The sequence below is a fragment of the Manihot esculenta genome, chromosome 11, assembly GCF_001659605.2.
Source record: "Manihot esculenta cultivar AM560-2 chromosome 11, M.esculenta_v8, whole genome shotgun sequence".
In the NCBI taxonomy this organism is placed as follows: Eukaryota; Viridiplantae; Streptophyta; class Magnoliopsida; order Malpighiales; family Euphorbiaceae; genus Manihot; species Manihot esculenta.
This window is the reverse complement of record NC_035171.2, coordinates 31,959,455-31,973,662: the sequence shown is the minus strand read 5'-3', so window position 1 is coordinate 31,973,662 and position 14,208 is coordinate 31,959,455. Positions and strand designations below refer to the sequence as shown.

The 14,208-nt window shown below is 30.2% G+C and overlaps 1 protein-coding gene and 1 long non-coding RNA gene across 10 annotated transcripts; one reads left to right on the top strand and one right to left on the bottom strand.

Annotated features, from left to right (window-relative positions):
- Window positions 1-544: 544 nt before the first annotated feature.
- Window positions 545-4,693, bottom strand: LOC110627053 (protein SOSEKI 3). Of its 4 annotated transcripts, none has more exons than XM_021773276.2 (7): window positions 4,392-4,691; window positions 3,718-3,997; window positions 3,567-3,636; window positions 3,161-3,276; window positions 2,197-3,079; window positions 963-1,265; window positions 545-857 (listed from the first exon to the last, which is right to left on the bottom strand). In XM_021773276.2, exons 2-7 carry the CDS (start codon window positions 3,905-3,907, stop codon window positions 791-793), a joined length of 1,629 nt encoding a protein of 542 aa, XP_021628968.1. In that variant the 5' UTR covers window positions 3,908-3,997; window positions 4,392-4,691; the 3' UTR covers window positions 545-790. The 4 variants fall into 4 exon arrangements, with proteins under 4 accessions (XP_021628968.1, XP_043818082.1, XP_021628971.1 ...); XM_043962147.1 differs by lacking the exon at window positions 4,392-4,691 and adding an exon at window positions 4,245-4,263; XM_021773279.2 differs by lacking the exon at window positions 4,392-4,691 and having other exon boundaries at window positions 3,718-4,228.
- Window positions 4,694-11,290: 6,597 nt separating this feature from the next.
- LOC122725165 lies at window positions 11,291-13,241 on the top strand. 6 transcript variants are annotated; one of them, XR_006352623.1, is made up of 5 exons: window positions 11,346-11,488; window positions 11,572-11,676; window positions 12,396-12,477; window positions 12,613-12,765; window positions 12,879-13,241. It is a non-coding gene; the product is annotated as an uncharacterized LOC122725165 (long non-coding RNA). The 6 variants fall into 6 exon arrangements; XR_006352622.1 differs by having other exon boundaries at window positions 12,393-12,477; XR_006352620.1 differs by having other exon boundaries at window positions 12,393-12,477; window positions 12,671-12,765; window positions 12,879-13,239.
- Window positions 13,242-14,208: the final 967 nt, after the last annotated feature.

Sequence of the window (14,208 nt, the reverse complement as noted above, 5' to 3'; positions counted from 1 at the left end):
GAGAAAGGTAAGCCAACAACATGCACCATTCCAGAGGAAAAGCTTCCACGCAGGCAATCACTCTTTCTCCCTCCTCTTAACACCCTCGCACATTCACACGTGAGTTAAACCTTTTAAGTCGGTCAAGTCTTGATCTTATTGCTTTTTCCAAGTAGCTTAGCTTCTATTTGAACATTAGAAATTTGGAAAAGAGGAACTAAGAAATTTACTAATCACTACCCCTGCCTAGTCATCTTAATTGACTATAGCAAGTTAAAGCTGGTTTGAGTTTCTAAAGAACACTCACAAAGCTCAAGTCAACTACTTTTTTTTTCTTCTTTTGCCTAGGATTCTTGTCCAGCATTCAAGAAACTTCCCATATACTCTGGATATTTATATTTAATTTGATCTCACCCTGCTGTGAAAATTTTAAATGAAGATAAAAATTGCTCACTTGCTAAATCAGAAGATAGTAGAACACACAGTTCAGTCGTTAAATCCAAAGATCATTGCCCTATTTTCAAGCAAAAGCATTACCCGAAAAGGATTATGATGCAACTGGAGATGTGTAAAAGGTATCATCCAATTTATGAAAGCTGATCGCCCAGTGGACCACTCCTGAACCTACCCTATTCCTCTTTTCTTTAGCATTTTAGATTTACAGAATCTGGACCCGCCAAGAAAACACCATCATTTGAATTTCAAACCAAATTCTAAAACAAAGTATTTTTTGGCTTTTACACATTGAACATAATTTTTTGCCCAATTGAAACAATTTCTTTACCATGGTCTTTTGCCTTTTAAATGTGCTCTAAGATCTGCAAACTGCATCACATGACGTTTTGGATTGAATTATAACCCGAGCTCCTGAAGAAAGCCTGTTGGAAAGAAGTTGCACATATGTTGGTTGATTTCCAAAGGAAAACAAGTAATTATGAGGATAAACTGAGCAGTTGTTAGAAATAAGTAGAGTCAACACTTAACTTTCCTCTATTCTGATCACCTTCTCTCTCTCTTCTCTGAAGGAATCAAGCTTCTTTGATTGCTTTTTGCCTGAAACAGGTTCTGTGATTCTTTTGCTGTTGCCATTAGATGTGCTACTGTGCATGGCTTCAGAGCCATTGGCCTCATCAGAAGAGTTTCGGGGTTTATCAGAAATGGGTGATCCCATTGATTCACTTCTCGGTTGCTTGCTTATTGAGGCTTTCATTGATGTTATAACGCATTTTGAGCGTCCCGATGTTGACTCATCATTGTTCTCAGCTGATTCTGTTTGCTTACAACTCCTGCAATCCAAATTTAGTAACAAATTAGGGTGAATCACTAAAAATAGGCAGGGAAACTTGCATGGTTTCCTTTAATTAAGTAATTCCAGAAGTAATCCTACCAAAAATAAACCAGAACATTTAGGTTTAGTACTTCCATAACATACTACTGAAAGCAAATACCAAATTTTGGAACTCTGGTTTCACATTAACACTCAACGTCAATAACAAGATCACTTTATCGCAAGATAATGAAAAGTTCTGCCTTCAAAAAGACTGGAACAAGTTTGGCCAGTGGCATGTGTAGGATCAAAATATTCAAAGGGATGCAAGTCATCCGTCAACGTCAGTATGTAATAAACAAGACAGATGTCATAATCTGACATCAATATTCAATTTTTAGACCATCAACCACATGATGATTTGTTGCATCCTATGATCCTTTCATTGCACATAAAAACTTTAATCCAGAGAAAGTATTATTCTTGGATACTGAGCAAAACACAATTGCAGGGATTTAAATATGGTGTAGCGTATTTGCATGTGACTTCTCATTTAATGGCAAAGGTAAAGGGCAAAAGTTGTAAGCTTAGATTTATTAAAGAAGGTGGTGCAAGGATTTTGCCAAGCAGGCTTGAAAGCTTGGAAAAAAATCAAGCTCCCTCAATCAAATAATCTGATTCAATTTTTCATGAACTAGTTCACAAGCCTAATTGATCAAGTCATTAAACTAAGAAAAAATATTATCCAACATGCTCACCCTAAACCATAGAGACTAGTGTTTGCAAATATTCCAAGTTGTTAGACCTGATTAAACTATTAAGTTGAAGTACCATAATCCTTAACACTATAGAGTTCTAGCAATAAGAAACTGTAAAGTAATATTATAGCCTAAAGATATTAACTGTAAAAGATCATCCCTTTCATACATAAGAATTGGGAACAGATGAACCTGTCTTCATTGTAGGAAGAAGAACGCTTTAAAGTATTCAGTTCATCTCCTTCTTCCTTGAGCTTTTTTTTCTCCAGAAGGCTCCCACTGAAATATTCCTTGTCTTGCAACCTCAGACCCATCAATCTTGGATTCTCTGTGAGACAATCAAGCTCCCCTAACATTAATGAAGTAGAGAACAACGGAGTCGCAAATTTTGAATGAGAAAACCTTGGCCTGTACGTTGGTACAAGTCCAAAACTGTGATCTTTCACTGAAATCGACCCACAGGATATCAGTTGCATCAAAATATTAGTGGCTTTGAGCCTTGCATTGGCTGGCATTCGAATTTCTTCCTCTTGAAGGATCCTAAAACTGTTGATTTTATTAACATCAGCTCTAATCAAGGACTCCAAAGTTTCAGTCTTTCCACCTGATGAAGATGCACTAGAGGATGACGGTGGAGGGGAAACTGAACTCTCACTTATATCAGATGTCTCCTTAACACGTGGAACTTGGTTCAGATAATTATCATTGTATTCATGTTCTGATGAGCAATCATCAGTTGAAACACCCCTTGTACAGGTTTCCCGAGATTTAGGTCTGCTCATAGTTTCCTCAGTTTGCGTTGAAGCATCTGCTAATCCATCACTCTTGCAAACCTTGTACTCTGTCAAGCTTAGAGAACCATTCCACGAGGAATTCTTGCCATCTCTAGACTCTGGTGACACACCTGATGAGCCAGGACGCTGAAGTGGAGGGGAGACATCATCATCCTGAGAATTCTTTGTTTCCCTATTCATGCTTGAAGATGATGAGGAATCATCTTGACATCTAGAAGAAGCAGGTTCTGGCAATTGTTTCAGATTCTGAATTTTCATGGTTCCAACAGGGGCAAAACGATCTGCAGAGAGACATTGAAGCTCTCAGGTTATTTATTATTATGACTTCTACTAATCCTCAATCTCCTAAACAGATAATCTACCTGAATTATTTTCTTCAAAGAGTTCAGAACCTTTGAGAACGTATTCATTTCCATGAGCAGGAAGAATTAGGTCATCTTCGCAGAGGTCATGCCAAACAAATCCATTTTTGTAGCTTCTGCAACAAACAATGAGTTAACGTTAAATAAACAAAATACGGGGAAAAAAAAAGTCTGGCTACCAAGCAAAGCTAGGCTCAAACAGAGAAGACCTTTTTCAGAAATTGTATTATAGCATTTAAGAAAGAAACCCGAAAATTAGAGAGCAAGATCAAGGGCACAAGGTTTCAATTCTTTCTCCTCCGTGATGTCTTCTGTTTAATAGGCAACCAAAAGGGAGAACGGGGGGAGGAAAATGGAAATTACGGAAAACAAAGAAGAGGAAGATAAGGGATTTGAATCATTTGACCTCTTGCAGGACCATGAATACATAGAAGCCATCCCTCTGCCCCTCAACACATTGAGCCTCTCAATCACATCTGCAAGACGTACACATGCTCAAAAACCTCAAAATGTACAAAAATGAAAATAAAATAAAAATTAATACAATATATACACACCTCTCAGGTGGAGACCGTCCGGCGAACAGAATGGCACTTCAATGAAGTGAGGATGTTCAAGCTGGCGATTTCTACATAGATAATAAACCACAGGCACTTTCAGATTCTGCTGGTACTTCGGCGACTTCTCGGTCCACACTTTTGCTCTCTCCGGACTCACTTGTCTGTACTTCTTCATTCTTGCCTCCATTTCAGCATCAAAACCCTAACACCACCCCCCGCCCCTTCCAAAAAGGGGAAAACGTTCCACCAGCTTGATGGTTCTCTTCAGAGATGAATCCTAATTAGAAGAAACAAGTCAAAGAAAACAATCAAGCTTAAATTAAGTTATTAAATTATAAATTATTAATTATAGTCCAAATTTATGGATTATCATATAGAAAAATTCAAATTATTTCTCCTTTTTTTTCCTTTTTGGCGTTCAGTTATTACAGAATCCAATAATGCAGAAGCAGATATTCAACTCTGAAAACGAGCCAAACAGAAGAGTTGAAAATTAAAAACAGCAAAAGGAGAGAAATGGATACAAATCTAAGCAATCCAGTGAAAAATTGGATAATGAGATTGGAGAATAGATCATAAAAGCCTGAAAAGCACACTAGAACACAGACGCATAACGAAGAAAAAATTACGACGCAAAAAACAAGAGAATCCAGAAGAGTGAGAGAGAGCACCTGAGTGAGGATAGTGAAAGCAGAGGAAGGAGCATTTACTGCTGGAGTAGAGAGACAGTGTGGCTTTTTAGCCCATTGAAAGCTTCAAATGTTATCGAGAGAGACGGATGATTTGAAGTGATGGTGACGGAAAAAGGAAACGGCCGAACAGAAAAGCCGCTGCTCCTTATTTTCTGGTGAACCGGTTTTGGCTTGATTCGATGGGACTGAAAGAGAGAGAAAGCGAAAGAGAGATGGAAAGCAGGAAGCTGCTGCGCTGATTTGTTGAGGTGTGATTTTGGCTTTTTGCCTTTTTACTGCTTTTTGAGTTTTGTGAATTGTGATGGTGGTCACTTGACTAGACCACTCCCCAGTTTCAGTTTACCCCTCGTGGACCGAAAGCAGCGAATCAGCGCCAGCTGATCAATTCAATTTTAACCTTAAATTAGAATTCAGCAGCACATTTAACATGTTAATGTTGAATAACATTCATATCTACAAACGATATGGAGTTATTTGCAAAAAGAATATGAGAAACCAATCAACCATAACGAGATATCGTTAAAATTCGAAGGGATATGAATTAATTGCCTGAGATAAACATTTTACTATCAACATAAAAAAAATATATTCGACTGAGATATGAATTAATTTAGGTGTAGAGTCCAAATTTTAAGACATTATTTAATTTGAAAATAAGTAAATTAATGAAGTAGAATTTCATAGGAAGTATACAAAATTTTCTTATTTACTTTGTAATATTGAATTAAATTATTGATTTTATTAAATTTTAATATTTTATTTTTTAATAAATATAATTTAAATTAATCGAGTAAATAAATTTTATAAATAAAATGGGTGAAAATTTTGTTTTTTTTAAGAAATCAGTCTCTTTTTTTTTTGTTAATTAAATACGTTAATAAGCTTTTAAAGCAAAAGTACCTTGCAGGAAAGGGAAGTGATATGTGCCGTATTCCTTTGTCATACGTTCACATCATTTATTTAAATTTAATAATCAGTTTATTGTAGGAAGAACACGCAACTCACCACCGTCACACATTCCATCTTCATTGGTCAATGTTTGCAAAACCAGATCCATCTACAGTGATCACTCATTCATTTTGAGGGGAAAAAAAATGGAAAGTTATTATTTGATACTTGATCATTCAGTCTGAAATTCAGTAAAATCAAAGAAATTAATAAATAGATTAACCAAATAATTCAAATTTAATATTTTTTATTTTTTAATTATTTTTATTTTTCATACATAAATAAGTTTCGATTAAAGACATCTCTATTATTTATTTATTACATTTATATTAAGGTAAATTACTTTATTTAGATCGGCACATATATTTATTTTTATTTAAAAATTAAGAAGCATAATATATAATATCACCATTGAATTTTACTTAAAAAGTTAATTGGTATTATAATTTTTTATTATTAAATTTTAAAAAAATATATATGTTTTATATATTTTAAATTTTTAAGAGTTAAATAATTATATTTTATAAAATTTATATGTTAAATAATTATATTTTTTTAAATTTAGAGGTAATAAATTAACGATAAAAATATTATATAAAAATTAGAGGTTAAGTTATATATTGGCTAAATTAATATAGTAGCCATTATATTTTAACTGTATCAAAATGGGAATCCTTTCCTCTATATTCAAAATTAATGTATATTTTTTAACTTTAATGTGACTTTTTTTTTAAATAAAGGCACGAAAAATATTAATTTTACATAATATAAGAACGAAAAAACAATATAAGTTTAAAGATATTTTTGGTTATTTTCAAACAATTAATAAAAAACTAATGAATGATTAGATGGAGAGACATTCAGTTTAATAGTATTAAAATTCAATGAGAGGGACTATTGAGTCTTAATACCTTGTTTTTTTGGTTGAAGTTCAATTAAGAGTTTTAAATTCGATATATTCAGTTTATTTGGTTGATATTTTTTTTTATTTTTCAGAAACTTAAAAAAGTTATTTATTTTAAGTCCTGTGAAATTATTTTTTTAAAAGTAGAAAATCTAAATAAAATGAGATATAAATATATAGAAATATTAAGTTTGGCAAATCTCTTCACAAAGAAAAATAATTTACTTTTTTTTTTTTCTTTTGAAATAAACCTCTCACTCTCAATCTAGTTGTTTCAATTGCAGACAATCCTAGAAGAGGCAAGGGGCTATGAGTATCACGTTAGGAGCACATGCCAAAGACAACGGCAATGCCATCCAACTGATGTTAGATAATGACTCATGAAACGGTGCTTTTGATCGGAGACTCTCTCCTTTATATTTTGTTCATCAAATAATTAATTAATTTTAGTTAAATTCTAATTAGTTTAGTATAATTATATTGAATTTAAATGTATTAAGTGTGTATTTTAATTTTTCTAAATGTAAACATTAGATTAATGAATATTTTAATACTTGTGAGTGTAAATATTATGTTAGTAACATGAGATTGTAATCTTAATTCGTTTAAGGGTAAATGTTAACAAGAAAACGTCTTTTAAGTAGACTACTTTAATAAAGTATATGCAGGGGTGCAAAAGCTAATGTTATTATAGAATGGATCTCATCTTACTGGCCTCTAATTTTTCTGGTCACAAACAGCAATTGTTCAACTTTGCATTCAAATGTCTCTTTCCCTTTTTTTTTTGTTTTGAATAAAAATAAAAATAAATAAAAGAAGAGAAGAATATATGCTTACAGGGCAGTAGTGTAGTTTTGTAATTGAAACTTGTTGGAGCTTTTATGAAAAAATGGTGAAGAGTAAAGGCAATTAGACAGCTGGTTTGTGGTGAGGGGAGCAAATCTAAAGATTCACAACCCAATTTTTTTTTTTTTAATGTATATATATAATTTGATTAAGGGCTTTTTGTATTTTATGTTGGTCCCTACACCCATTTTCTCTGGCGGTGCCTTTGGGGCCATGTGTGGGTAGATGTGTGGGTAGGTGTGTGGAATGTTTCTTCGCTGGATAAATAATATATAAAAATATATCATATTGCTTTTTTTTTATCAATGCTATACGTATTGCATTTGTGTAAGGCTACAAAAAATAAATCAAAAAAATTAAAATTAAATTATTTATAAATTAAAATAAAAAACCAATAAAATTAAAATCAAAACTAGACTACCAAACCACGTGTATTTTCAATATTGAGTCTAAGAAAATATAATGCCGCGATCAGTAACATGACTGACTTTAAAAAAATAGTACTGATCACTCATAAAAATTGTTAAAAAAATACACTAAATCACCGAAATAAAAATAATAAATATGCAATACACATATAAACAAAAGATCTTAAAATCAGAATTGATCCACCGATTAAAGCAAATCAAGAAAAAAACATTACATAATTCAATCGAAAAAAGTCGATGAGAGTATTAATCACTGAATATATCAGTGTAGTCTCGAAACGATATCACAAATAAATTTATTATTTTTACTAGAAATTAGAGTTGAAACTCTAGTAACAAATCACCTCTCAAAGTGTTGCTGAAAATTTAAAAAATAAAATAATAATAATAAAAATATCGATCCATCTATTTTCCGTTGAGGGAAAATTAAAAAATTGATGATGGCATAAAAAAATTTATTATTTTTACTCTGAAAGAAAAAACAAAAGAAAATAAAAGCAATCAAAAGATGATCAACAAATCAAACCCTGAACCTTGCCTTTAATTATGATACTCCATCAACGTCCCTTCGAACTTCTCTTTGCTCTCTTTTCTCTTCTTTCTCGTGGAGTATATAATTTATTGTTCAAATGAATTATTTATTTCATTACTCATTTATTAATAAAATTTTATTAATTAATAATAAAATTTAGATCATCAAAATAAAGTTAAATTCGTGGCAATATCACGATTCTCTTTATCTTTTAATTAAAAATCTTAAATTTTAAATTATAAATATAAAATATTTATATTTTTAAAATTTAAGTGAGAATAGTTTACTCTTAAAATATTGATCTCACAAATCAGAATAAATGGGTATATATATAAATTAAAATCTTAAAAATCCATGTTCAGTCCCTGCATATGCTTACATGATTATGATTATGTTTGGAATTGAATTGTTATTTAGGTGTCGGAAAGCTGTTTTTGATATTGTTTTTTAAAAAATAAAAACAATTATAAATAATTTATTATGTTTGGAATTGTAATTTAGATGTCAGAAAGCTGGCATGGTTTTTATGCTTATTTTATAAATTTACAACTGTTGAATTTTCATACAATGTTGAACTTATGTTTATTGACTTATTTATTTTGTTTAAAATAAGTTTAACCTTTTCCTTTCATTTCATGTTTCAAATCAAGAAATTAGTAAAAATTTAACTTAATTTATTTTTTACCAATTTTTAAATTGAAAATGAAAAATTAATTCTTTTTAATTTAATAAATAATTTTAAATAAAACTATAATTCATATATTATTTATTTCAAGTGACACATTAAAAAATTATTTTAAATGCTATTGAAAATTAGTTTGAAAATATTTATTTGTTTGGAAATTTTACGATTAAAAAAAATAATGATTATATTTTTTTAGTAATTTCTATTCGACGAATTGAAAATAATGCTCAAACGACAATCTATTTATATTATCTAGGTTCGGTCCGGTGAAAATTGCCCATTGAAATTGACCCGGCCCAAATAAATTAAATGAGTTTTCAATAATTGCCCAACCGAATCCGATGATCCATGCTTGTGACTCATGAGCATGTAGTTATTACTTAACAAGATTTTTTTTTGGCAATATTAGATTAGTAAATTTAAATTTATCGTATACCAAAATTATAAGCGAATTGCATATTTATTAATTAATGTACTAAAAGTGTGAGATGGATAAATTATATTAAATTCAGTTAATCTAAATAATTACTGCCGGATCACTGATATCGAATCGTAATTGAGCCTTTTATGAGAGTCAGGTCCAAAATTCATCAAAGTTCACTATGTAAGATAATGCATTAGCGTGCAACTCCATCTCCAATCGAGTAGGTCAGACCGATCGAAGCTAGAGTTTATCGAAATGAAATTCAGCTTTTCTGATGTGATAGGAGTATAGGAAACATATCTAACTATATCACGATTCTAGCAGCACGATGTCGAAAGAAAATTAAATAAACGTCTGACAATTATAAAAAGGTAGATACGTTCATACTTAGAATTCTGTGTAATAATGACGCATTATAATAAAATGACGGTTATGTGTCTTTAGAGAAAAATAAATAAATAAATAATAGAGAAATGCCTGAATTATTTCAGCTAAATTTAAACACATAAAAACTCTATTTCTTTATGAATATTAGATGATCAGTGAATATTATATAAAATATTTTCATAAAAATTAAAATATACTATCATTTCTATATAAATATATATTAAAATATATTACATTTTTCATAATTAAATGGAAAAATTACTTTTTAGTCCCTGAGGTATAGTGTAATTAACATATTCATCCCTCTATTTTTAGAACCCAATGCTTTCGTCCCTGAGGTTTAATTCCGTCAAAATTAGAGGTCCCTCCGTAAAAAATGCCGTTAGTGATAGGAAAAATGACCGAATTACCCTTTCTAGAACTCAATACTTTAGTTCCTGAAATTTAATTTCTACAAATTTATAGGCCTCTCTCTCAAAGAATTGAAGGAAAAAATACATTTTTGTTCCTAAGATATTACATAATTAACATATTTGTCCCTCTATTTTTTTGAATTCAACATTTTAGTCCCTAAAGTTTAATTTCGTCAAAATTCAAGGAAGAAAATCTCAAGCTCAATCTCCATAAACAAATAAAAATTTTAATAAATTTAAGATTCAAATTCAGCAAAAATAATAAAAATCAAAATATATAAAATTTAAATTATTAAAAATAAAAAATTAAAATTCAATATAAATATTTTTGTGATGCTGTTCGTCATCAATCACTGCTCGCCATTTAAAAAATTCATTAAAATGTCTCTGATATTTTAAAAAATTTACTAGTTAGTCTTTCCGTTAATTTTAGTCGTTAAGTGTTATAAAAAAAATCTAAAATTTTCATGATATGGAGTGACTAATTAGTAAATTTTTTAATAATTTGAGGGACTAATTAATTTTTTTTATAAACTATAGGGACTAAATAGTAAAATATTTAGTGATAAATTAATAGAGGAACTAACTAGTAGACTTTTTAAAATGTTAAGGACATTTTAATATAATTTTCAAAATTGAGGGACTAAATAGCGAGTTTTTCTATACTATAGGGACTAAATAGTATTTTTTTCATTTTATTATTGATAAGGGTATTTTTGGGATTATATTTATTCTCTTTCCTTTGACCAGGTGAAAATCATTGACTTAACAGAAATTTTTGATGGAGGGACCTTGAATTTTGACGGAATTAAACCTCAGGAGCGAAAGTGTTGGTTCTAAAAACTAGAGGGACGAATCCGTTAATTATGCTATACCTCAGGGACTAAAAAGTAATTTTCCCTAATTAAATTAACATTAACATATATGTAACCCTCGATGTGAGATTTCAAAAACTTGCCACTTTCAATATCAATAATAATTTACTAGTGTATGTTAAATGTTCATCAAAGTTTAGAAAAAGAAATGGTAAAAAAAATTCATAATTGATTTTAATATTCTTTTAAAAAACCACTAAAACATTTATAAAATTTAAATCTATTGATAATTTTTTTATTAATTTTAACTATTAATCGATGTTTTATGTATACTAATTATTTTTTTATATAAAGAGTATTTTAAATTTTTTAATTATATTTAGTTATTAAAATTAATAAAATAATTAATTAATAAATTTTTTAAAATTTTAAATTAAAACTAATGTATTTTTAAAAAGAAATAATGTAATTAATGGATTGGACTCAAGATTTGCATTTCAGGTGTATCGAAGCTTAAAAAAGATCTGAGCTTGAAGCAGGCTGTGAAGATTTCAGTAGTGTAATTGGTTCTTCACCAATTGGTACACTGTACAAGGGAACATTGTCCAGTGGCATTGAAATAGCTGTGGCCTCAGTTGCAGTAACATCTTCCAAGGATTGGCCTAAGCATTTGGAAGTTCAATTTAGGAAGAAGGTACTTTATGAGCTAATCACATTGAACTATAAGGACTTATGATGCAACCTCGTTTTCTAATTCCTTCAGATATTTTCTTTCAGATTGAGACATTATCAAAAGTGAATCACAAGAATTTTATCAACCTTTTTGGATATTGTGAGGAGGAGGATATTTTACTTCATTTCTCTTCTCTTCAATTCCTACTGGTAAATGTGAACAAACTTGCATGGTTTCATTGCTTTATGGCGTTTTGAATTCTAACAAGCTTGAACTCTTCAAAATTTGGCTCGACTCGATTCGTTTACACCCCTACTTATTTATTATTTTATAAATTTACAACAGTTGAATTTTCATAAAATGTTGAACTTATGTTTATTGACTTGTTTATTTTGTTTGAAATAAGTTTAACTTTTTCCTTTCACTTCCTGTTTCAAATCAAGAAATTTGTAAAAATTTAACTTAATTTATTTTTTTACCAATTTTTAAATTGAAAATGAAAAATTAATTCTTTTTAATTTAATAAATAATTTTAAGTAAAACTATAATTCATATATGATTTATTTCAAGTGACACATCAAAAAATAATTTTAAATGCTATTGAAAATTAGTTTGGAAATATTTATTTGTTTGGAAATTTTACGATTAAAAAAAATAATGATTATGTTTTTTTAGCAATTTCTATTCGACGTATTGAACGTAATGCTCAAACGACAATCTACTTTTTACTATCTAGATTCGGCCCGGTGGAAATTGCCCATTGAAATTGACCCGACCCAAATAAATTAAATGAGCTTTCAGTAATTGCCCAACCGAATCCGATGATCCATGCTTGTGACCCATGAGCATGTAGTTATTAGTTAACAAGATTTTTTTTTTTGCAATATTCGTTTTTTATTAATTGGTGTGATTTGTTCGCTGGAAGGAGTCTGTAACAACTCTGCCCGATAACCAAGGGACTGATACAAACGCCATAATTAGTTTCCAAAGAGCAGCCCATTTTGCAATTGGTAAATTAATATAAACATAAATTTCGCTTTCTACATGTGATCTAAGCTATTATGTTAAACAAACAAATCCTTCGCAGGAAATTGTTTTGAAAGTGTGCAACTTTTCCGTTAAGCTAACCATTGTTGTTCTCTCAGCTAATGCCAAGAACATCAAATTGTTTGAACGTGTTGATTTGTGTATTATCTATGATAGCTTTGAGGAGACACAACCAAACTTCACTTCTGGAGATCATATGAAGATCCAACCTACTCTCATACCCTCCTAACTCTGACAGAATGAAACTCCATGTCAGTAACATGATATGTGCGCATTTCAAGATGTTTTTTTTTTTTTGTTTCTCTCTCTTTTATCTTCATGATATTCTAAACAATCTTTTACATTTTTTTCCTTTTTCCAACAGGGTTATGCAATTAGCTTTCCAACAGGCAACCTTGAGCTTAAAATCTTGAGTTGACCAGAGAGGAAGGGAAGAGAACCATGAGTTGAGAGAATCGGGGTTAGTCAAATCGGATGAATTGGGAGGAAACGGTCGGAGGGAGAACGAGGCAAAGAGGATGGGAGATGGGTTTGTGGTCTGAGTATGATTTGAAAGATGGTAGAGGATGAAGGAGGGATAAGCCCAGTTGGTGGGTTAACAAGGAACTTGTGCGGCGATGAAGTTTGGACCTTGAATGCTATTGGGGTAGTGGCGGAAAGAGACCTGAGGCGGACGTTGGCTCGGCATTTGGAATTGAGCATAAAGTCTAGACGAACCTCTGAGTCTGATACTACGGCCTCTCCATTAATGGAGATAGAGAAGTCAGAAATGGGGAAATGGCCTTTATGTTGTGATGATTGATAAAGAGGAAAGACATTCCCCGAAATTAAGCAATTAAAAATATTACCATGCACTGCATTGCCATTTGTTTTTCCAATTGACTCCATTTTTTTTGTAAATATTAATATTAAAAATCCATAAATAATTAATTACCATAACTTTAAATTTTTCCAAGCAAACTTGATTATATATATAATTACTTTCCTTCATATTAAATCTTAATTTAGAATAAATATTTCATCTCTGAATATTTCGAAACCAAAGAAATTAAAAATATTACCATTTACTGCATTGCCATTATTTCCCGATTGCCTCTATCTTTTTTTGCAAATATTAATATTAAAAACCCATAAATAATTAATTACCATAACTTCAAATCTTTTCAAGTAAACTAGACTATATATATAATTACTTTCCTTCATATTAAATCTTAATTTAGAATAAATATTCCATCTCTGAACATCCTGAAACCAAGAAATTAAAAATATTACCATGTGCTGCATTGCCATTTTTTTCCGATTGGCTCCATCTTTTTTTGCAAATATTAATATTAAAAACCATAAATAATTAATTACCATAACTTCAAATCTTTCCAAGTAAACTTGACTATATATATAATTACTTTCTTTCTTACTAAATCCTAATTTATAATAAATATTTCATCTCTCAACATCCCCGAAACCAAGGAATTAAAAATATTACCATGTGCTGCATTGCTATTTTTTCCCAATTGGCTCCATCGTTTTTACAAATATTAATATTAAAAACCCATAAATAATTAATTACCATAACTTCAAATCTTTCCAAGCAAACTTGACTATATATATAATTACTTTCCTTCATATTAAATCTTAATTTAGAATAAATATTTCATCTCTGAACATCCCGAAACCAAGAAATTAAAAATATTACT

Coding starts and splice junctions, on each gene's coding strand:
- LOC110627053 (XM_021773276.2), bottom strand. CDS start 3,907: ATGGAGGCAAGAATGAAGAAGTACAGACAAGTGAGTCCGGAGAGAGCA. Junction 3,277..3,566: donor TATTCATGGTCCTGCAAGAG/GTCAAATGATTC, acceptor TGTTTGTTGCAG/AAGCTACAAAAATGGATTTG. Junction 3,080..3,160: donor CTTTGAAGAAAATAATTCAG/GTAGATTATCTG, acceptor GTCTCTCTGCAG/ATCGTTTTGCCCCTGTTGGA.